Source organism: Cetorhinus maximus, chromosome 5 (genome assembly GCF_964194155.1).
Source record: "Cetorhinus maximus chromosome 5, sCetMax3.hap1.1, whole genome shotgun sequence".
In the NCBI taxonomy this organism is placed as follows: domain Eukaryota; kingdom Metazoa; phylum Chordata; class Chondrichthyes; order Lamniformes; family Cetorhinidae; genus Cetorhinus; species Cetorhinus maximus.
This window is the reverse complement of record NC_135883.1, coordinates 174,667,821-174,691,429: the sequence shown is the minus strand read 5'-3', so window position 1 is coordinate 174,691,429 and position 23,609 is coordinate 174,667,821. Positions and strand designations below refer to the sequence as shown.

At 47.4% G+C, this 23,609-nt stretch overlaps 1 protein-coding gene across 1 annotated transcript in view; it reads right to left on the bottom strand.

Moving 5' to 3' along the window:
* Positions 1-23,609, bottom strand: part of LOC144681154 (dynein axonemal heavy chain 6-like) — a gene marked incomplete at its 3' end in the record, with an annotated part of 934,896 nt that overhangs the window by 508,562 nt on the left and 402,725 nt on the right. Inside the window, exon 36 of the mRNA XM_078542881.1 lies at positions 22,854-23,074. Coding sequence (XP_078399007.1) covers positions 22,854-23,074 — 221 coding nt within the window. The remainder of the gene's footprint in view (positions 1-22,853; positions 23,075-23,609) is intronic.

Sequence of the window (23,609 nt, the reverse complement as noted above, 5' to 3'; positions counted from 1 at the left end):
GTGATTCCCTCAGTGATGGGATATGGGCCTGTATCTGTGATTCCTCACAGTGATGTGATGTAATGTGGGTCTGTATCTGTGATTCCCTCACAGTGATGGGATGTGGGTCTCTATCTGTGATTCCCTCACAGTGATGAGATGTGGATCTGTGTCTGTGATATACACACACAGTGATGGGATGTGGGTCTCTATCTGCAATTTCGTCACAGTGTTGGGATGTGTGTCTGTATCTCTGATTCCATCACAGTGATGGGATGTGGGTCTGTATCTGTGATTCCCTCACAGTGGTGGGATGTGGGTCTGTATCTGTGATTCCCTCACAGTGATGGGATGTGTGTCTGTTTCTCTGCTTCCTCACAGTGTTGGGATAAGGGTCTGTATCTGTGATTCCTCACAGTGATGGGATAAGGGTCTCTATCTGCGATTTCCTCACAGTGATGGGATGTGGGCCTGTATCTGTGATTCCCTCACAGTGATGGGATGAGGGTCTGTATCTGTGATTCCCTCACAGTGATGGGATGTGGGTCTGTATCTGCGATTCCTCACAGTGATGGGATGTGTGTCTGTACCTGTGTTTCCCACACAGTGATGGGATGTGGGTCTGTATCTGTGATTCCCTCACAGTGATGGGATGTGGGTCTCTATCTGTAATTCCCTCACAGTGATGGGATGTGGGTCTGTATCTGTGATTCCCTCAGTGATGGGATATGGGCCTGTATCTGTGATTCCTCACAGTGATGTGATGTAATGTGGGTCTGTATCTGTGATTCCCTCACAGTGATGGGATGTGGGTCTCTATCTGTGATTCCCTCACAGTGATGAGATGTGGATCTGTGTCTGTGATACACACACAGTGATGGGATGTGGGTCTCTATCTGCAATTTCGTCACAGTGTTGGGATGTGTGTCTGTATCTGTGATTCCCTCACAGTGATGGAATGTGGGTCTGTATCTGTGATTCCCTCACATGATGTGATGTGGGTCTGTATCTGTGATTCCTCACAGTGATGGGATGTGGGTCTGTATCTGCGATTACCTCACATGATGTGATGTGGGTCTGTATTTGTGATTCACTCACAGTGATGGGATGTGGGTCTGTATCTGTGATTCCCTCACAGTGACGGGATGTGGGTCTGCATCTGGAATTCACACACAGTGATGGGATGTGTGTCTGTATCTGTGATTCCCACAGTGTGATGGGGTGTGGGTCTGTATCTGTGATTCCCTCACAGTGTTGGGATGTGTGTCTGTATCTGTGATTCCCTCACAGTGATGGGATATGGGTCTGTATCTGTGATTCCTCACAGTTATGTGATATAATGTGGGTCTGTATCTGTGATTCCTCACAGTGATGGGATATGAGTCTGTATCTGCGATTTCCTCACAGTGATGGGATGTGGGCCTGTATCTGTGATTCCCTCACAGTGATGGGATGTGGGTCTGTATCTGTGATACCATCACAGTGATGGGATGTGGGTCTGTATCTGTGCTTCCTCACAGTGATGGGATATGGGTCTGTATCTGTGATTCCCTCACAGTGATGGGATGTGGGTCTGTATCTGTGATTCCCTCACAGTGATGGGATGTGGGTCTGTATCTGTGATTCCCTCAGTGATGGGATGTGGGTCTGTATCTGTGATTCCTCGCAGTAATGGGATATGGGTCTGTATCTGTGATTCCTCAGAGTGATGTGATGTAATGTGGGTCTGTATCTGTGATTCCCTCACAGTGATGGGATGTGGGTCTGTATCTGTGATTCCCTCACAGTGATGGGATGTGGGTCTGTATCTGTGATTCCCTCACAGTGATGGGATATGGGCCTATATCTGTGATTCCCTCACAGTGATGGAATGTTGGTCTGTATCTGTGATTCCCTCACAGTGATGGGATGTGTGTCTATATCTGTGATTCCTCACAGTGATGTGATGTGGGTCTGTATCTGGTTTTCCCTCACAGTGATGGGATGTGGGTCTGTATCTGTGATTCCCTCACAGTGATGGGATGTGGGTCTGTATCTGTGATTCCGCACAGTGATGGGATGTGGGTCTGTATCTGTGATTCCCTCACAGTGATGGGATGTGGGTCTGTATCTGTGATTCCCTCAGTGATGGGATATGGGTCTGTATCTGTGATTCCTGACAGTGATGGGATATGGGCCTATATCTGTGATTCCCTCACAGTGATGGGATGTGGGTCTGTATCTGTGATTCCCTCACAGTGATGGGATATGGGCCTATATCTGTGATTCCCTCACAGTGATGGGATGTGGGTCTCTATCTGTGATTCCCTCACAGTGATGAGATGTGGGTCTGTATCTGTGATACACACACAGTGATGGGATGTGGGTCTCTATCTGCGATTTCCTCACAGTGTTGGGATGTGTGTCTGTATCTGTGATTCCCTCACAGTGTTGGGATGTGTGTCTGTATCTGTGATTCCCTCACAGTGATGGGATGAGGGTCTGTATCTGTGATTCCCTCACAGTGATGGGATGTGGGTCTGTATCTGCGATTCCTCACAGTGATGGGATGTGTGTCTGTACCTGTGTTTCCCACACAGTGATGGGATGTGAGTCTGTATCTGTGATTCCCTCACAGTGATGGGATGTGGGTCTCTATCTGTAATTCCCTCACAGTGATGGGATGTGGGTCTGTATCTGTGATTCCCTCAGTGATGGGATATGGGCCTGTATCTGTGATTCCTCACAGTGATGTGATGTAATGTGGGTCTGTATCTGTGATTCCCTCACAGTGATGGGATGTGGGTCTCTATCTGTGATTCCCTCACAGTGATGAGATGTGGATCTGTGTCTGTGATACACACACAGTGATGGGATGTGGGTCTCTATCTGCAATTTCGTCACAGTGTTGGGATGTGTGTCTGTATCTGTGATTCCCTCACAGTGATGGAATGTGGGTCTGTATCTGTGATTCCCTCACATGATGTGATGTGGGTCTGTATCTGTGATTCCTCACAGTGATGGGATGTGGGTCTGTATCTGCGATTACCTCACATGATGTGATGTGGGTCTGTATTTGTGATTCACTCACAGTGATGGGATGTGGGTCTGTATCTGTGATTCCCTCACAGTGACGGGATGTGGGTCTGCATCTGGAATTCACACACAGTGATGGGATGTGTGTCTGTATCTGTGATTCCCACAGTGTGATGGGGTGTGGGTCTGTATCTGTGATTCCCTCACAGTGTTGGGATGTGTGTCTGTATCTGTGATTCCCTCACAGTGATGGGATATGGGTCTGTATCTGTGATTCCTCACAGTTATGTGATATAATGTGGGTCTGTATCTGTGATTCCTCACAGTGATGGGATATGGTTCTGTATCTGCGATTTCCTCACAGTGATGGGATGTGGGCCTGTATCTGTGATTCCCTCACAGTGATGGGATGTGGGTCTGTATCTGTGATACCATCACAGTGATGGGATGTGGGTCTGTATCTGTGCTTCCTCACAGTGATGGGATATGGGTCTGTATCTGTGATTCCCTCACAGTGATGGGATGTGGTCTGTATCTGTGATTCCCTCACAGTGATGGGATGTGGGTCTGTATCTGTGATTCCCTCAGTGATGGGATGTGGGTCTGTATCTGTGATTCCTCGCAGTAATGGGATATGGGTCTGTATCTGTGATTCCCTCACAGTGATGGGATGTGGGTCTGTATCTGTGATTCCCTCAGTGATGGGATATGGGTCTGTATCTGTGATTCCTGACAGTGATGGGATATGGGCCTATATCTGTGATTCCCTCACAGTGATGGGATGTGGGTCTGTATCTGTGATTCCCTCACAGTGATGGGATATGGGCCTATATCTGTGATTCCCTCACAGTGATGGGATGTGGGTCTCTATCTGTGATTCCCTCACAGTGATGAGATGTGGGTCTGTATCTGTGATACACACACAGTGATGGGATGTGGGTCTCTATCTGCGATTTCCTCACAGTGTTGGGATGTGTGTCTGTATCTGTGATTCCCTCACAGTGATGGGATGTGGGTCTGTATCTGTGATTCCCTCTCATGATGTGATGTGGGTCTGTATCTGTGATTCCTCACAGTGCTGGAATGTGGGTCTGTATCTGTGATTCCCTCACATGATGTGATGTGGGTCTGTATCTGTGATTCACTCACAGTGATGGGATGTGGGTCTGTATCTGTGATTCCCCCATAGTGACGGGATGTGGGTCTGCATCTGGAATTCACACACAGTGATGGGATGTGGGTCTGTATCTGTGATTCCCTCAAAGTGTTGGGATGTGTGTCTGTATCTGTGATTCCCTCACAGTGATGGGATATGGGTCTGTATCTGTGATTCCTCACAGTGATGTGATATAATGTGGGTCTGTATCTGTGTTTCCCTCACAGTGATGGTATATGGGTCTGTATCTGCGATTCCCTCACAGTGATGGGATGTGGGCCTGTATCTGTGATTCCCTCACAGTGATGGGATGTGGGTCTGTATCTCTGATTCCATCACAGTGATGGGATGTGGGTCTGTATCTGTGCTTCCTCACAGTGATGGGATATGGGTCTGTATCTGTGATTCCCTCACACTGATGGGATGTGGGTCTGTATCTGTGATTCCCTCACAGTGATGGTATGTGGGTCTGTACCTGTTATTCCCTCAGTGATGGGATGTTGGTCTGTATCTGTGATTCCTCGCAGTGATGGGATATGGGTCTGTATATGTGATTCACTCACAGTGATGGGATGTAATGTGTGTCTGTATCTGTGATTCCCTCACAGTGATGAGATGTGGGTCTGTATCTGTGATTCCCTCACAGTGATGGGATGTGGGTCTGTATCTGTGATTCCCTCACAGTGATGGGATGTGGGCCTGTATCTGTGATTCCCTCACAGTGATGGAATGTTGGTCTGTATCTGTGATTCCCTCACAGTGATGGGATGTGTGTCTGTATCTGTGATTCCTCACAGTGATGTGATGTGGGTCTGTATCTGTGATTCCCTCACAGTGATGGGATGTGGGTCGGTATCTGTGATTCCCTCACAGTGATGGGATGTGGGTCTGTATCTGTGATTCCTCACAGTGATGGGATGTGTGTCTGTATCTGTGATTCCTCACAGTGATTGGATGTGGGTCTGTATCTGTGATTCCCTCACAGTGATGGGATGTGGGTCTGTATCTGCGATTCCTCACAGTGATGGGATGTGGGTCTGTATCTGTGATTCCCTCACAGTGATGGGATGTGGGTCTGTATCTGTGATTCCCTCACAGTGATGGGATGTGGGTCTGTATCTGTGATTCCCTCACAGTGTTGGGATGTGTGTCTGTATCTGTGATTTCCTCACAGTGATGGGATATGGGTCTGTATCTGTGATTCCTCACAGTGATGGCATATGGGTCTGTATCTGCGATTTCCTCACAGAGATGGGATGTCGGTCTGCACCTGTGATTCCTCACAGTGATGGGATATGGGTCTGTATCTGTGATTCCCTCACAGTGATGGGATGTGGGTCTGTATCTGTGATTCCCTCACAGTGATGGGATGTGGGTCTGTATCTCTGATTCCCTCACAGTGATGTGATGTAATGTGGGTCTGTATCTGTGATTCCCTCACAGTGATGAGATGTGGGTCTGTATCTGTGATTCACACACAGTGATGGGATGTGTGTCTGTATCTGTGATTCCCTCACAGTGATGGGATGTGGGCCTGTATCTGTGATTCCCTCACAGTGTTGGGATGTGTGTCTGTATCTGTGATTCCCTCAAGGTGACGGGATGTGGGCCTGTATCTGTGATTCCCTCACAGTGATTTGATGTGGGTCTGTATCTGTGCTTCCCTCACATGATGTGATGTGGGTCTGTATCTGTGATTCCTCACAGTGATGGGATGTGGGTCTGTATCTGTGATTCCCTCACATGATCTGATGTTGGACTGTCTCTGTGATTCCTCACAGTGATGGGATGTGGGTCTGTATCTGTGATTTCCACACATGATGTGATGTGGGTCTGTATCTGTGATGCCTCACAGTGATGGGATGTGTGTCTGTATCTGTGATTACCTCACATGATGTGATGTGGGTCTGTATCTGTGATTCCTCACAGTGATGGGATGTGGGTCTATATCTGTGAATCCTCAGAGTGATATAATGTGGGTCTGTATCTGTGATTCCTCACAGTGATGGGAAGTGGGTCTGTATCTGTGATTCCCTCACAGTGATGGGATGTGGGCCTGTATCTGTGATTCCCTCACGGTGATGGGATGTGGGTCTGTATCTGTGATTTCCTCACAGTGATGTGATGTGTGTCTGTATCTGTGATTCCCTCACAGTGATGGGATGTGGGTCTGCATCTGGGATTCACATACAGTGATGGGATGTGGGTCTGTCTCTGTGATTCCCTCACAGTGATGGGATGGGGGTCTGTATCTGTGATTCCCTCACAGTGATGGGATGTGGGTCTGCATCTGGGATTCCTTCACAGTGATGAGATGTGGGTCTGCATCTGGAATTCACACACAGTGATGGGATGTTGGTCTGTATCTGTGATTCCCACAGTGTGATGGGGTGTGGGTCTGTACCTGTGATTCACTCACAGTGATGGGATGTGGGCCTGTATCTGTGATTGCCCCACAGTGATGGGATGTGGGTCTGTATCTGTGATTCCCACAGTGATGCGATGTGGGTCTGTATCTGCGATTCCTCACAGTGTTGGGATGTGGGTCTGTATCTGTGATTCCCTCACAGTGATGGGATGTGGGTCTGTATCTGTGATTCCCTCACAGTGATGGGATGTGGGTCTGTATATGTGATTCCCTCACATTGTTGGGATGTGTGTCTTTATCTGTGATGCCCTCACAGTGATGGGATATGGGTCTGTATCTGTGAGTCCCTCACAGTGTTGGGATGTGTGTCTGTATCTGTGATTCCCTCACAGTGATGGGATATGGGTCTGTATCTGTGATTCCTCACAGTTATGTGATATAATGTGGGTCTGTATCTGTGATTCCTCACAGTGATGGGATATGGGTCTGTATCTGCGATTTCCTCACAGTGATGGGATGTGGGCCTGTATCTGTGATTCCCTCACAGTGATGGGATGTGGGTCTGTATCTGTGATACCATCACAGTGATGGGATGTGGGTCTGTATCTGTGCTTCCTCACAGTGATGGGATATGGGTCTGTATCTGTGATTCCCTCACAGTGATGGGATGTGGGTCTGTATCTGTGATTCCCTCACAGTGATGGGATGTGGGTCTGTATCTGTTATTCCCTCAGTGATGGGATGTGGGTCTGTATCTGTGATTCCTCGCAGTAATGGGATATGGGTCTGTATCTGTGATTCCTCAGAGTGATGTGATGTAATGTGGGTCTGTATCTGTGATTCCGCACAGTGATGGGATGTGGGTCTGTATCTGTGATTCCCTCACAGTGATGGGATGTGGGTCTGTATCTGTGATTCCCTCAGTGATGGGATATGGGTCTGTATCTGTGATTCCTCACAGTGATGTGATGTAATGTGGGTCTGTATCTGTGATTCCCTCAGTGATGGGATATGGGTCTGTATCTGTGATTCCTCACAGTGATGTGATGTAATGTGGGTCTGTATCTGTGATTCCCTCACAGTGATGAGATGTGGGTCTGTATCTGTGATACACACACAGTGATGGGATGTGGGTCTCTATCTGCGATTTCCTCACAGTGTTGGGATGTGTGTCTGTATCTGTGATTCCCTCACAGTGATGGGATGTGGGTCTTTATCTGTGATTCCCTCTCATGATGTGATGTGGGTCTGTATCTGTGATTCCTCACAGTGCTGGAATGTGGGTCTGTATCTGTGATTCCCTCACATGATGTGATGTGGGTCTGTATCTGTGATTCACTCACAGTGATGGGATGTGGGTCTGTATCTGTTATTCCCCCATAGGGACGGGATGTGGGTCTGCATCTGGAATTCACACACAGTGATGGGATGTGGGTCTGTATCTGTGATTCCCTCAAAGTGTTGGGATGTGTGTCTGTATCTGTGATTCCCTCACAGTGATGGGATATGGGTCTGTATCTGTGATTCCTCACAGTGATGTGATATAATGTGGGTCTGTATCTGTTTTTCCCTCACAGTGATGGTATATGGGTCTGTATCTGCGATTTCCTCACAGTGATGGGATGTGGGCCTGTATCTCTGATTCCATCACAGTGATGGGATGTGGGTCTGTATCTGTGCTTCCTCACAGTGATGGGATATGGGTCTGTATCTGTGATTCCCTCACAGTGATGGGATGTGGGTCTGTATCTGTGATTCCATCACAGTGATGGTATGTGGGTCTGTTTCTGTTATTCCCTCAGTGATGGGATGTTGGTCTGTATCTGTGATTCCTCGCAGTGATGGGATATGGGTCTGTATATGTGATTCCTCACAGTGATGTGATGTAATGTGGGTCTGTATCTGTGATTCCCTCACAGTGATGAGATGTGGGTCTGTATCTGTGATTCCCTCACAGTGATGGGATGTGGGTCTGTATCAGTGATTCCCTCACAGTGATGGGATGTGGGCCTGTATCTGTGATTCCCTCACAGTGATGGAATGTTGGCCTGTATCTGTGATTCCCTCACAGTGATGGGATGTGTGTCTGTATCTGTGATTCCTCACAGTGATGTGATGTGGGTCTGTATCTGTGATTCCCTCACAGTGATGGGATGTGGGTCGGTATCTGTGATTCCCTCACAGTGATGGGATGTGGGTCTGTATCTGTGATTCCTCACAGTGATGGGATGTGTGTCTGTATCTGTGATTCCTCACAGTGATTGGATGTGGGTCTGTATCTGTGATTCCCTCACAGTGATGGGATGTGGGTCTGTATCTGCGATTCCTCACAGTGATGGGATGTGGGTCTGTATCTGTGATTCCCTCACAGTGATGGGATGTGGGTCTGTATCTGTGATTCCCTCACAGTGATGGGATGTGGGTCTGTATCTGTGATTCCCTCACAGTGTTGGGATGTGTGTCTCTATCTGTGATTTCCTCACAGTGATGGGATATGGGTCTGTATCTGTGATTCCTCACAGTGATGGCATATGGGTCTGTATCTGCGATTTCCTCACAGAGATGGGATGTGGGTCTGCACCTGTGATTCCTCACAGTGATGGGATATGGGTCTGTATCTGTGATTCCCTCACAGTGATGGGATGTGGGTCTGTATCTGTGATTCCCTCACAGTGATGGGATGTGGGTCTGTATCTGTGATTCCCTCACAGTGATGTGATGTAATGTGGGTCTGTATCTGTGATTCCCTCACAGTGATGAGATTTGGGTCTGTATCTGTGATTCACACACAGTGATGGGATGCGTGTCTGTATCTGTGATTCCCTCACAGTGATGGGATGTGGGCCTGTATCTGTGATTCCCTCACAGTGTTGGGATGTGTGTCTGTATCTGTGATTCCCTCAAGGTGACGGGATGTGGGCCTGTATCTGTGATTCCCTCACAGTGATTTGATGTGGGTCTGTATCTGTGCTTCCCTCACATGATGTGATGTGGGTCTGTATCTGTGATTCCTCACAGTGATGGGATGTGGGTCTGTATCTGTGATTCCCTCACATGATGTGATGTTGGTCTGTATCTGTGATTCATCACAGTGATGGGATGTGGGTCTGTATCTGTGATTTCCACACATGATGTGATGTGGGTCTGTATCTGTGATGCCTCACAGTGATGCGATGTGTGTCTGTATCTGTGATTACCTCACATGATGTGATGTGGGTCTGTATCTGTGATTCCTCACAGTGATGGGATGTGGGTCTATATCTGTGAATCCTCAGAGTGATATAATGTGGGTCTGTATCTGTGATTCCTCACAGGGATGGGAAGTGGGTCTGTATCTGTGATTCCCTCAGTGATGGGATGTGGGTCTGTATCTGTGATTCCCTCACAGTGATGGGATGTGGGTCTGTATCTCTGATTCCCTCACGGTGATGGGATGTGGGTCTGTATCTGTGATTTCCTCACAGTGATGGGATGTGTGTCTGTATCTGTGATTCCCTCACAGTGATGGGATGTGGGTCTGCATCTGGGATTCACATACAGTGATGGGATGTGGGTCTGTATCTGTGATTCCCTCACAGTGATGGGATGGGGGTCTGTATCTGTGATTCCCTCACAGTGATGGGATGTGGGTCTGCATCTGGGATTCCCTCACAGTGATGTGATGTGGGTCTGCATCTGGAATTCACACACAGTGATGGGATGTTGGTCTGTATCTGTGATTCCCACAGTGTGATGGGGTGTGGGTCTGTATCTGTGATTCACTCACAGTGATGGGATGTGGGCCTGTATCTGTGATTCCCCCACAGTGATGGGATGTGGGTCTGTATCTGTGATTCCCACAGTGATGGGATGTGGGTCTGTATCTGCGATTCCTCACAGTGATGGGATGTGGGTCTGTATCTGTGATTCCCTCACAGTGATGGGATGTGGGTCTGTATCTGTGATTCTCTCACAGTGATGGGATGTGGGTCTGTATATGTGATTCCCTCACAGTGTTGGGATGTGTGTCTGTATCTGTGATGCCCTCACAGTGATGGGATATGGGTCTGTATCTGTGATTCCCTCACAGTGATGGGGTGTGGATCTGTATCTGTGATTCCCTCACCGTGATGGGATGTGGGTCTGTATATGTGATTCCCTCACAGTGTTGGAATGTGTGTCTGTATCTGTCATTCCCTCACAGTGATGGGATATGGGTCTGTATCTGTGATTCCTCACAGTGATGTGATGTAATGTGGGTCTGTATCTGTGATTCCCTCACAGTGATGGGATATGGGTCTGTATCTGTGATTCGCTCACAGTGATGGGATGTGGGTCTGTATCTGTGATTCCCTCACAGTGATGGGATGTGGGTCTGTATCTGTGATTCCCTCATTGATGGGATGTGGGTCTGTATCTGTGATTCGTCGCAGTGATGGGATATGGGTCTGTATCTGTGATTCCTCACAGTGATGGGATGTGGGTCTGTATCTGTGACTCACACACAGTGATGGGGTGTGGGTCTGTATCTGCGATTTCCTCAAAGTGTTGGGATGTGTGTCTGTATTTGTGATTCCCTCACAGTGATGGGATGTGTGTCTGTATCTGTGATACCCTCACAGTGATGGGACATGGGCCTGTATCTCTGATTCCCTCACAGTGATGGGATGTGGGCCTGTATCTGTGATTCCCTCACAGTGATGGGATGTGGGTCTGTATCTGTGATTCCCTCACATGATGTGATGTGGGTTTGTATCTGTGATTCCCTCACAGTGATGGGATGTGGGTCTGTATCTGTGATTCCCTCACATTGATTGGATGTGGGTCTGTATCTGTGATTCCTCACAGTGATGGGATGTGTGTCTGTATCTGTGATTCCTCACAGTGATGGGATGTGGGTCTGTATCTGTGATTCCCTCACAGTGATGTGATGTGGGTCTGTATCTGCGATTCTTCACAGTGATGGGATGTGGGTCTTTATCTGTGATTCCCTTACAGTGATGGGATGTGGGTCTGTATCTGCGATTCCCTCACAGTGATGGGATGTGGGTCTGTATATGTGATTCCCTCACAGTGTTGGGATGTGTGTCTGTATCTGTGATTCCCTCACAGTGATGGGATATGGGTCTGTATCTGTGATTCCTCACAGTGATGTGATATAATTTGGGCCTGTATCTGTGATTCCTCACAGTGATGGGATATGGGTCTGTATCTGCGATTTCCTCACAGTGATGGGATATGGGTCTGTATCTGCGATTTTCTCACAGTGGTGGGATGTGTGTCTGTATCTGTGATTCCCTCACAGTGATGGGATGTGGGTCTGCATCTGGGTTTCACATACAGTGATGGGATGTGGGTCTGTATCTGTGATTCCCTCACAGTGATGGGATGGGGGTCTGTATCTGTGATTCCCTCACAATGATGGGATGTGGGTCTGCATCTGGGATTCCCTCACAGTGATGGGATGTGGGTCTGCATCTGGAATTCACACACAGTGATGGGATGTGGGTCTGTATCTGTGATTCCCACAGTGTGATGGGGTGTGGGTCTGTATCTGTGATTCACTAACAGTGATGGGATGTGGGCCTGTATCTGTGATTCCCCCACAGTGACGGGATGTGGGTCTGTATCTGTGATTCGCACAGTGATGGGATGTGGGTCTGTATCTGCGATTCCTCACAGTGATGGGATGTGGGTCTGTATCAGTGATTCCCTCACAGTGATGGGATGTGGGTCTGTATCTGTGATTCCCTCACCGTGATGGGATGTGGGTCTGTATATGTGATTCCCTCACAGTGTTGGGATGTGTGTCTGTATCTGTGATTCCCTCACAGTGATGGGATGTGGGTCTGTATCTGTTATTCCCTCACAGTGATGGGATGTGGGTCTGTATTTGTGATTCCCTCACCGTGATGGGATGTGGGTCTGTATATGTGATTCCCTCACAGTGTTGGGATGTGTGTCTGTATCTGTCATTCCCTCACAGTGATGGGATATGGGTCTGTATCTGTGATTCCTCACAGTGATGTGATGTAATGTGGGTCTGTATCTGTGATTCCCTCACAGTGATGGGATATGGGTCTGTATCTGTGATTCGCTCACAGTGATGCGATGTGGGTCTGTATCTGTGATTCCCTCACAGTGATGGGATGTGGGTCTGTATCTGTGATTCCCTCAGTGATGGGATGTGGGTCTGTATCTGTGATTCCTCGCAGTGATGGGATATGGGTCTGTATCTGTGATTCCTCACAGTGATGGGATGTGTGTCTGTATCTGTGATTCACACACAGTGATGGGGTGTGGGTCTGTATCTGCGATTTCCTCACAGTGTTGGGATGTGTGTCTGTATCTGTGATTCCCTCACAGTGATGGGATGTGTGTCTGTATCTGGGATTCCCTCACAGTGATGGGATGTGGGTCTGCATCTGGAATTCACACACAGTAATGGGATGTGGGTCTGTATCTGTGATTCCCACAGTGTTATGGGGTGTGGGTCTGTATCTGTGATTCACTAACAGTGATGGGATGTGGGCCTGTATCTGTGATTCCTCCACAGTGACGGGATGTGGGTCTGTATCTGTGATTCGCACAGTGATGGGATGTGGGTCTGTATCTGCGATTCCTCACAGTGATGGGATGTGCGTCTGTATCTGTGATTCCCTCACAGTGATGGGATGTGGGTCTGTATCTGTGATTCCCTCACCGTGATGGGATGTGGGTCTGTATATGTGATTCCCTCACAGTGTTGGGATGTGTGTCTGTATCTGTGATTCCCTCACAGTGATGGGTTGTGGGTCTGTATCTGTTATTCCCTCACAGTGATGGGATGTGGGTCTGTATCTGTGATTCCCTCACCGTGATGGGATGTGGGTCTGTATATGTGATTCCCTCACAGTGTTGGGATGTGTGTCTGTATCTGTCATTCCCTCACAGTGATGGGATATGGGTCTGTATCTGTGATTCCTCACAGTGATGTGATGTAATGTGGGTCTGTATCTGTGATTCCCTCACAGTGATGGGATATGGGTCTGTATCTGTGATTCGTTCACAGTGATGCGATGTGGGTCTGTATCTGTGATTCCCTCACAGTGATGGGATGTGGGTCTGTATCTGTGATTCCCTCAGTGATGGGATGTGGGTCTGTATCTGTGATTCCTCGCAGTGATGGGATATGGGTCTGTATCTGTGATTCCTCACAGTGATGGGATGTGGGTCTGTATCTGTGATTCACACACAGTGATGGGGTGTGGGTCTGTATCTGCGATTTCCTCACAGTGTTGGGATGTGTGTCTGTATCTGTGATTCCCTCACAGTGATGGGATGTGTGTCTGTATCTGTGATTCCCTCACAGTGATGGGATGTGGACCTGTATCTGTGATTCCCTCACAGTGATGGGATGTGGGTCTGTATCTGTGATTCCCTCACATGATGTGATGTGGGTCTGTATCTGTGATTCCCTCACAGTGATGGGATGTGGGTCTGTATCTGTGATTCCTCACAGTGATGGGATGTGTGTCTGTATCTGTGATTCCTCACAGTGATGGGATGTGGGTCTGTATCTGTGATTCCCTTACAGTGATGGGATGTGGGTCTGTATCTGTGATTCCCTCACAGTGATGGGATGTGGGTCTGTATATGTGATTCCCTCGCAGTGTTGGGATGTGTGTCTGTATCTGTGATTCCCTCACAGTGATGGGATATGGGTCTGTATCTGTGATTCCTCACAGTGATGTGATGTAATGTGGGCCTGTATCTGTGATTCCTCACAGTGATGGGATATGGGTCTGTATCTGCGATTTCCTCACAGTGATGGGATATGGGTCTGTATCTGCGATTTCCTCACAGTGATGGGATGTGGGTCTGTATCTGTGATTCCCTCACAGTGATGGGATATGGGTCTGTATCTGTGATTCCCTCACAGTGATGGGATGTAATGTGGGTCTGTATCTGTGATTCCTCACAGTGATGGGATGTGTGTCTGTATCTGTGATTCCTCACAGTGATGGGATGTGGGTCTGTATCTGCGATTCCTCACAGTGATGGGATGTGGGTCTGTATTTGTGATTCCCTCACAGTGATGGGATGTGGGTCTGTATCTGTGATTCCCTCACAGTGATGGGATGTGGGTCTGTATATGTCATTCCCTCACAGTGTTGGGATGTGTGTCTGTATCTGTCATTCCCTCACAGTGATGGGATATGGGTCTGTATCTGTGATTCCTCACAGTGATGTGATGTAATGTGGGTCTGTATCTGTGATTCCTCACAGTGATGGGATATGGGTCTGTATCTGCGATTTCCTCACAGTGATGGGATATGGATCTGTATCTGCGATTTCCTCACAGTGATGGGATGTGGGTCTGTATCTGTGATTCCCTCACAGTGATGGGATATGGGTCTGTATCTGTGATTCCCACACAGTGATGTGATGTGGGTCTGTATCTGTGATTCACTCACAGTGATGGGATGTGGGCCTGTATCTGTGATTCCCTCACAGTGATGGGATGTGGGTCTGTATCTGTGATTCCCTCACAGTGATGGGATGTGGGTCTGGATCTGTGCTTCCTCACAGTGATGGGATATGGGTCTGTATCTGTGATTCCCTCACAGTGATGGGATGTGGGTCTGTATCTGTGATTCCCTCACAGTGATGGGATGTGGGTCTGTATCTGTGATTCCCTCAGTGATGGGATGTGGGTCTGTATCTGTGATTCCTCGCAGTGATGGGATATGTGTCTGTATCTGTGATTCCTCACAGTGATGTGATGTAATGTGGGTCTGTATCTGTGATTCCCTCACAGTGATGAGATGTGGATCTGTATCTGTGATTCACACACAGTGATGGGATGTGTGTCTGTATCTGTGATTTCCTCACAGTGTTGGGATGTGTGTCTGTATCTGTGATTCCCTCTCAGTGATGGGATGTGGGTCTGTATCTGTGATTCCCTCACAGTGTTGGGATGTGTGTCTGTATCTGTGATTCCCTCACAGTGATGGGATGTGGGTCTGTATCTCTGATTCCCTCACAGTGTTGGGATGTGTGTCTGTATCTGTGATTCCCTCACAGTGATGGGATGTGGGCCTTTATCTGTGATTCCCTCACAGTGATGGGATGTGGGTCTGTGTCTGTGATTCCCTCACAGTGATGGGATGTGGGTCTGTATCTGTGATTCCCTCACATGATGTGATGTGGGTCTGTACCTGTCATTCCTCACAGTTTTGGGATGTGTGTCTGTATCTGTGATTCCTCACAGTGATGGGAAGTGGGTCTGTATCTGTGATTCCCTCACAGTGATGGGATGTGGGTCTGTATCTGTGATTTCCTCACAGTGATGGGATGTGGGTCTGTATCTGTGATTCCCTCACAGTGATGTAATGTGGGTCTGTATCTGTGATTCCCTCACAGTGATGGGAAGTGGGTCTGGATATGTAACTGGACTGGTATTCTTGAGACCCAGGGTAATGCTCTGCAGACCTGGCTTCGAATTCCACCATGGCACATGGCAAAATTTGAATTCAATAATAATGTAGAATGAAAAGTCTGATGCTGTCCACAAAACCATTGCCAATCGTCAGAAAAACCCATCTGGTTCACGAATGTCTTTTAGGGAAGGAAATCTGCCATCCTTGTCTGGTCTGGCCTATATGTGACTCGAGATCCACAGCAATGTGGTTGGCACTTAAATGCCCTCTAATTTAGTGTAGAAATTGCAGGGGCCCTGGCAGAAATATTTAAAATGTCCTTAGCCACGTGTGAGGTGCCGGACGATTGGAGGGTAGCTCATGTTGTTCCGTTATTTAAAAAAGGCTCCAAAAGTAAACCAGGTAATTACCAGCCAGTGAGCCTGACGTCAGTAGTAGGTAAATTATTGGAAGGTGTTCTGAGAGATCGGATATATAATTATTTGGACAGCCAAGGGCTGATTAAGGATAGTCAGCATGGCTTTGTGCGTGGTAGGTTGTGTTTAACGAACCTTGTAGAGTTTTTCGAGGAGGTTACCAAGAAAGTAGATGAAGGAAAGGCTGTGGATGTTGTCTACATGGACTTTAGTAAGGCCTTTGACAAGGTCCCACATGGGAGGTTAGTTCTGAAGGTTCAGACACTTGGTATCCATGGAGAGGTTGTAAACTGGATTCGAAATTGGCTGTGTGGGAGAAGACAGAGAGTGGTAGTGGATGATTGCTTCTCAGACTGGAGGTCTGTGACTAGTGGTGTGCCTCAGGGATCTGTACTGGGACCATTGTTGTTTGTTGTCTATATCAATGATTTGGATGATAATGTGGTGAATTGGATCAGCAAGTTTGCTGATGACACTAAGATTGGAGGCATTGTGGACAGCGAGGAAGGCTTTCAAAGCTTGCAGAGAGATCTGGACCAACTGGAAAAATGAGCCAGAAAATGGCAGATGGAATTTAATGCGGAAAAGTGTGAGGTGTTACATTTTGTAAGGTCAAACCAAGGTAGGACATACACAGTAAATGGTAGGGCACTGAGGAGTGCGGAGGAACAAAGGGATCTGGGAGTTCAGATACATAATTCCCTGAAAGTGGCGTCACGGGTAGACAAGGTTGTAAAGAAAGCTTTTGGCATACTGGCCTTCATAAATCAAAGTATTGAGTATAGGAGTTGGGATGTTATGGTGAGTTTGTATAAGACATTGGTGAGGCCAACTTTGAAGTACTGCATGCAGTTCTGGTCGCCTAACTACAGGAAGGATATCAGTAAGATTGAGAGAGTGCAGAGAAGATTTACTAGGATGTTGCCGGGTCTTAAGGAGTTGAGTTACAGGGGTTACAGGGAAAGATTAAACAGGTTAGGCCTTTATTCCTTGGAGCGTAGAAGAATGAGGGGAGATTTGACAGAAGTTTACAAAATTGTGAGGGGTATAGACAGAGTAAATGCGAGTAGGCTCTTTCCACTTAGATTAGAAGAAATAAACACGAGAGGACATGGCTATAGGGTGAAAGGGGAAAGGTTTAGGGGGAACATTAGGGGGAACTTCTTTACTCAGAGAGTGGTGAGAGTGTGGAACGAGCTACCATCTGACGTGGTAAATGCGGGCTCACTCTTAAGTTTTAAGAATAAATTAGATAGATAATTGGATGGTTGAGGTCTGGAGGGTTATGGACTAGGTGCAGGTCAATGGGACTAGCGGAATAATATTTTGGCACAGACTAGAAGGGCCGAATGGCCTGTTTTCTGTGCTGTAGTGTTCTATGGTTCTATGGATCAAGGGGAATTAGGGATGGGTAACAAATGCTGGCCTAGCCAGTGGCACCCCCATCCCATGAATGAATAAAAAAAAAATTCTCTCACAGTGATGGGCTGTGTGTCTGTATCTGTGATTCACCTGCAGTGATGGGCTGTGTGTCTGTATCTGTGATTCACCTGCAGTGATGGGCTGTGTGTCTGTATCTGTGATTCACCTGCAGTGATGGGCTGTGTGTCTGTATCTGTGATTCACCTGCAGTGATGGGCTGCGTGTCTGTATCTGTGATTCACCTGCAGTGATGGGCTGTGTGTCTGTATCTGTGATTCACCTGCAGTGATGGGCTGTGTGTCTGTATCTGTGATTCACCTGCAGTGATGGGCTGTGTGTCTGTATCTGTGATTCACCTGCAGTGATGGGGTATGGATCTGTATCTGTGATTCACCTGCAGTGATGGGCTATGTGTCTGTATCTGTGATTCACCTGCAGTGATGGGCTGTGTGTCTGTATCTGTGATTCACCTGCAGTGATGGGGTGTGGATCTGTATCTGTGATTCGCCTGCAGTGATGGGCTGTGTGTCTGTATCTGTGATTCACCTGCAGTGATGGGGTGTGGATCTGTATCCATTATTTTTAAAAATTCATTCATGGGATGCGGACTTCACTGGCTGGGCTAGCATTTATTGCCCAGTCCCAGTTGCCCTTGAGAAGGTGTTGGTGGTGAGCTGCCTTCTTCAACTGCTGCAGTCTATGTGGTGTAGGTACACCCACAGTGCTGTTAGGAAGGGAGTTCCAGGATTTTGACCCAATGACAGTGAAGGAACAGCGATATATTTCCAAGTCAGGATGGTGAGTGACTTGAAGGAGAACTTCTAGGGGGTGGTTTTCCCATCTATCTGGTGCCCTTTCCCTTCCAGATGGTAGTGGTCATGGGTTAGGAGGGTGCTATCTAAGAAGTCTTGGTGAATTCCTGCAGTGCATCTTGTAGATGGTACACACTGCTGCTACTGTGCGTCGGCAGTAAAGGGAGTGAATGTTTGTAGATGTGGTGCTATTCAAGTGAGCTGCTTTGTCCTGGGTGATGTTGAGCTTCTTGAGTGTTGTGGGAGCTGCACTCATCCAGGCAAATGGGGAGTATTCCATCACACTCCTGATTTGTTCCTCGTAGATGGTGGACAGTCTTTGGGGAGTCAGGAGGTGAGTTACTCATTGCACGATTTCTAGTCTCTGACCTGCTCTTGTAGCCACAGTATTTATATGGCTAGTCCAGTTCAGTTTCATGTCAATGTTAACCCCAAGGATGTTGATAGTGTGGGATTCAATGATGGTAATGCCATTGAACATCAAGGGGCGATGGTTGGATTCTCTCTTGTTGGAGATGGTCATTGCCTGACACTTCTGTGGTGTGAATGTTACTTGTCACTTGTCAGCCCAAGCCTGGATATTGTCCAGGTCTTGCTGCATTTGGACATGGACTGCTTCAGTACCTGAGGAATCGCGAATGGTGCTGAACATTATGCAATCATCAGCGAACATCCCCACTTCTGACCTTATGATGGAAGGAAGGTCATTGATGAAGCAGCTGAAGATGGTTGGGCCGAGGACACTATCCTGAGGAACTCCTGCAGTGATGTCCTAGAGCTGAGATGACTGACCACCAACAACCACAACCATCTTCCTTTGTGCTAGGTATGACTCCAACCAGCAGAGTTTTCTCTCCTGATTCCCATTGACTCGTTTTCTAGGGCTCCTTGATGCCACACTCTGTCAAATGCTGCCTTGATGTCAAGGGCAGTCATTCTCACCTCACCTTGGGATTTCAGCTCTTTAGTCCATGCTTGAACCAAGGCTATAATGAGGTCAGGAGCTGAGTGGCCCTGGCGGAACACAAACTGGGTGTCAGTGAGCAGGTTATTGGTAAGCAAGTACCATTTGACAGCACTGCTGATGATCCCTTCCATTACTTTACTGATGATTGAGAGTAGACTGATGGGGTGGTAATTGGCCGGGTTGGATTTGTCCTGCTTTTTGTGGACAGGACGTACCTGGGCATCTGTGATGATGAGGTCCTCCAGAGAAGGCCGAGATGGATCATCCACTCGGCACTTCTGGCTGAAGATTGTAGCAAATGCTTCAGCCTTTTCTTTTCTACTGATGTGCTGGCCTCTTCCATCATTGAGAATGGGGATATTTGTTGTCCACCATCATTCACGATTGGATGTGGCAGGACTGCAGAGCTTCAATCTGATCCGTTGATTGTGGGATTGATTAGCTCTGTCTATCACTTGCTGCTTATGCTGTTTGGCACACAAGTAGTCCTGTGTTACAGCTTCACCAGATTAACACTTCATTTTTAGGTGTGCCTGGTGTTGCTCCTGACATGCTCTCCTGCAATCTACCTTGAACCAGGGACCAGGGTTGATCCCCTGGCTTGGTGGTAATGGTGGAGTGGGGATATGCTGGGCAATGAGGCTACAGATTGTGTGAGAGTACAATTCTGCTACTGATGGCCCACAGCGCCTCATGTTTGCCCAGTCTTGAGTTGCTAGATCTGTTCAAAATCTATCTTATTTAGCACCATGGTAGTACCACACAATACGATGGAGGGTATCCTCAATGTGAAGGCAGGACTTCGTCTCCACAACGACCGTGCGGTGGTCACTCCTACTGATACTGTCATGGACAGATGCATCTGCGGCAGACAAGTTGGTGAGGATGAGGTCAAGTATGTTTTTCCCTCTTGCTGGTTCCCTCACCACCTGCCGCAGACTATGCAGCTATGTCCTTTAGGACTTGGCCAGCTCAGTCAGTAGTGGTGCTACCAGGCCACTCTTGGTGATGGGCATTGAAGTCCCCCACCCAGAGTACATTCTGCACCCTTGCCACCCTCAGTGCTTCCTTCAAGTGGTGTTCAACATGGAGGAGCACCGATTCATCAGCTAAGGGAGGGCGGTACATGGTAATCAGCAGGAGGTTCCCCTGCCTATGTTTGACCTGATGCCATGAGGCTTCCCAGGGCAACTCCCTCCCAACTGTACACCACTGTGCTACCACCTCTGCAGGGTCTGTCCTGCCATGGGACAGGACATACCCGGGGATGGTGATGTTGGTGTCTGGGACCTTACATGAGGCTGACTATTTCAGGCTGTTGCTTGACTCGTCTGTGTCAGCTCTCCCAGTTTTGTTACTGGCCCCCAGACTTTACGAAGGGCTTTGCAGGGTCGACCGGGCTGAGATTGCTGTTGTCGTTTCCAGTGCCTCGGTCGATGCCATGTGGTACAAACAGTTTCATTCCTTTTTTTGTCACTTTATAGCAACAGCCACAACTGAGTGGCTTGCTAGACGACTTCAGAGTCAACCACATTCCTGTGGGTCTGGAGTCACATCAGACCAGGTAAGGGCAACAGATTTCCTTCCCTAAAGGGCAGTAGTGAACCAGATGGGTTTTTACAGCAATGGTTCCATGGTCATCATTAGACTTTTAATTCCACCATCTGCCTTGGCGGGATTCAAACCCAGGTCTCCAGAGCATTACCCTGGGTCTCTGGATTACTAGCCCAGTGACAATACCACTACGCCATCACCCATTCCCTCATTTTGATGGGATGTGGGTCTGTATCTGTGATTCCCTCACAGTGATGGGATGTGGGCCTGTATCTGTGACTCCTCACAGTGATGGGATGTGGGTCTGTATCTGTGATTCCCATACAGTGATGGGATGTGGGTCTGTATCTGTGATTCCCCACAGAGTTGGGATCTGAGTCTGTATCTGTGATTCCTCACAGTGATGGGATGTGGGTCTGTATCTGTGATTCCCTCACAGTGATGGGATGTGGGTCTGTATATGTGATTCCCCCACAGTGATTTGACACAGGTCTGTATCTGTGATTCCTCCACAGTGATGGGCTGTTGGATTGTATTTGAGATTCCCGCAATGATGTGATACAGGTTTGTATCTGTGATTCCCGTTACTCAAAAGTTCCAAACCAAACGTCCACTGTTAGGTGTGGTTCCATCATTGGGCAGCACTTGCTGAACAATCCTGTGTGTGCTAACAGCTACACTAACAAACAATTTAAGATAATCGCTTGAGCTTATAGCGTGGCTCATTTACACTTTCTAGAAGCTACATACATTCATATGCTGTGTTGGAGGTGGGGGGAATATAGGGGCACAGTAAGAATTTATTGAAAGGGAATGAATTACTTAAAATTTCCAGGCAGCCAGTGCTATCAAGCACATTTACAGTCAAAGGCTACCAGATGAACCTTGCACAGCCTTAGGGCCTGCAAACAACAGAAAGGCTTTGGGAGCTGGACTGGAGTCAGAGGATGGCAATAACAACTAAGATTAAGTATGCTCTTCAACAGATAGGGGAAGAACAGATGGTCCTAGTTTAGGTAGGAGGGAAGGTCTCTGGCTGGGTGGAAAAAATAGGGACATCCGGTGCATGTACTTGTTACCAGAGATGTCTGTTTAATGTAAACTTATATGTTGATGAGATCGGAATCTGGAAACTGTTCCTGTACGTGACCAATAATGTATAAATATACTGAACGCTTGTAATTTAGCAGAGTGCTTTCTCAAGCTGCATTGGGATGGTTCTCTCTTTTCAATTGCTCGAATAAACGATCGTGACCTGTACCTGAGACTCCTGTGGTCCGTTTGTCAAAGTGACCACAACATGCTGGGAACCATTGTCTGCAAACAAAAGGAACGCGTTAAAGCCGTCTGCCTTTTCTGAATTACTCGAGAAATTTGGGGAGCCTCCTTGTAGGAGCCCCATTGCTTACTCCGTGACAATGCCTTGGCCAATCAGATTTGACTTGCCAACCAATCAGCACATTTTCTCATTTGTATAAATTGTATAATCACTTGACACTTGGCATTCTCGCATTTTTCCTGATGAATGCAAGATGAAAAGGTTCAGCAACATGGCTCTCTTTTCCACAATATGTACATTAAAACTTTATGTGATTGAAAACAGATCACTCAGAAAGAACATTTTCAAGGATCCGCTAAGTACAATAAAGAGTTGAAGTTTCTTAAATGGCAACAAATGCATACACTCTGCATGTACTCTTCTCAATAACTGAGCCCTGTCCAGGTCTAGGCAGATCCTGTTTTGGTATGGGATGATATCTTACCATGTAAACCATGGCACACCTGCTGATTGTGGCAGGGCTAGCATGGGAAAGGCTGTCCACCTCAAAGAGGAGTCTCATTCCTGCTGATAAACTGATGCGTTCCCCATTGGACAAGCAGAGCGTCCTGGTGTCATCCAGTGCTGTGTTGAGGTTTTCCACCCAAACTGTATCTACTGGACCATCCATGATTATCCATCGCCAGTTGGAGATTACTGTCCTATCTGTAGGAACAAAAAGAGGGTGCATTATTGCTCATGGAATAAAAGAGACAGTAGCAATTTGGATACGAAATTGCCTGAATGACAGGAAACAGAGAGTAGCGGTTAATGAATCATTTTTTGGCTGAAGGAAGGTTTATAGTGGAATTCCCCAGGGGTCAGTGTTTGGACTTCCTGATATGTATTAATGACCGAGACTTTAGTGTACAGAACACAATTTCAAAATTTTTGGATGATGCAAAACTTGAGAGCATTGTGAACTGTGAGGAGGATAGTCACATAGAACTTCAAAAGGACATAGACAAGTTTCTGGAATGGGTGGATAAGTGGCAGATGAAGTTCAAAGCGGAGAAATGTGAAGTGATTCATTTTGGAAGAGCGTGGAGATACAATATAAAATAAAGGGTACAACTCTAAAGGGGGTGCAGGAACAGAGGGACCTGAGCGTATATGTCCATAAATCATTAAAGGTGGCAGGATAGGTTGAGAGAGCGGTGTACAGTACTCTAGGTTTTATTAATTGGTGCATAGAGCACAA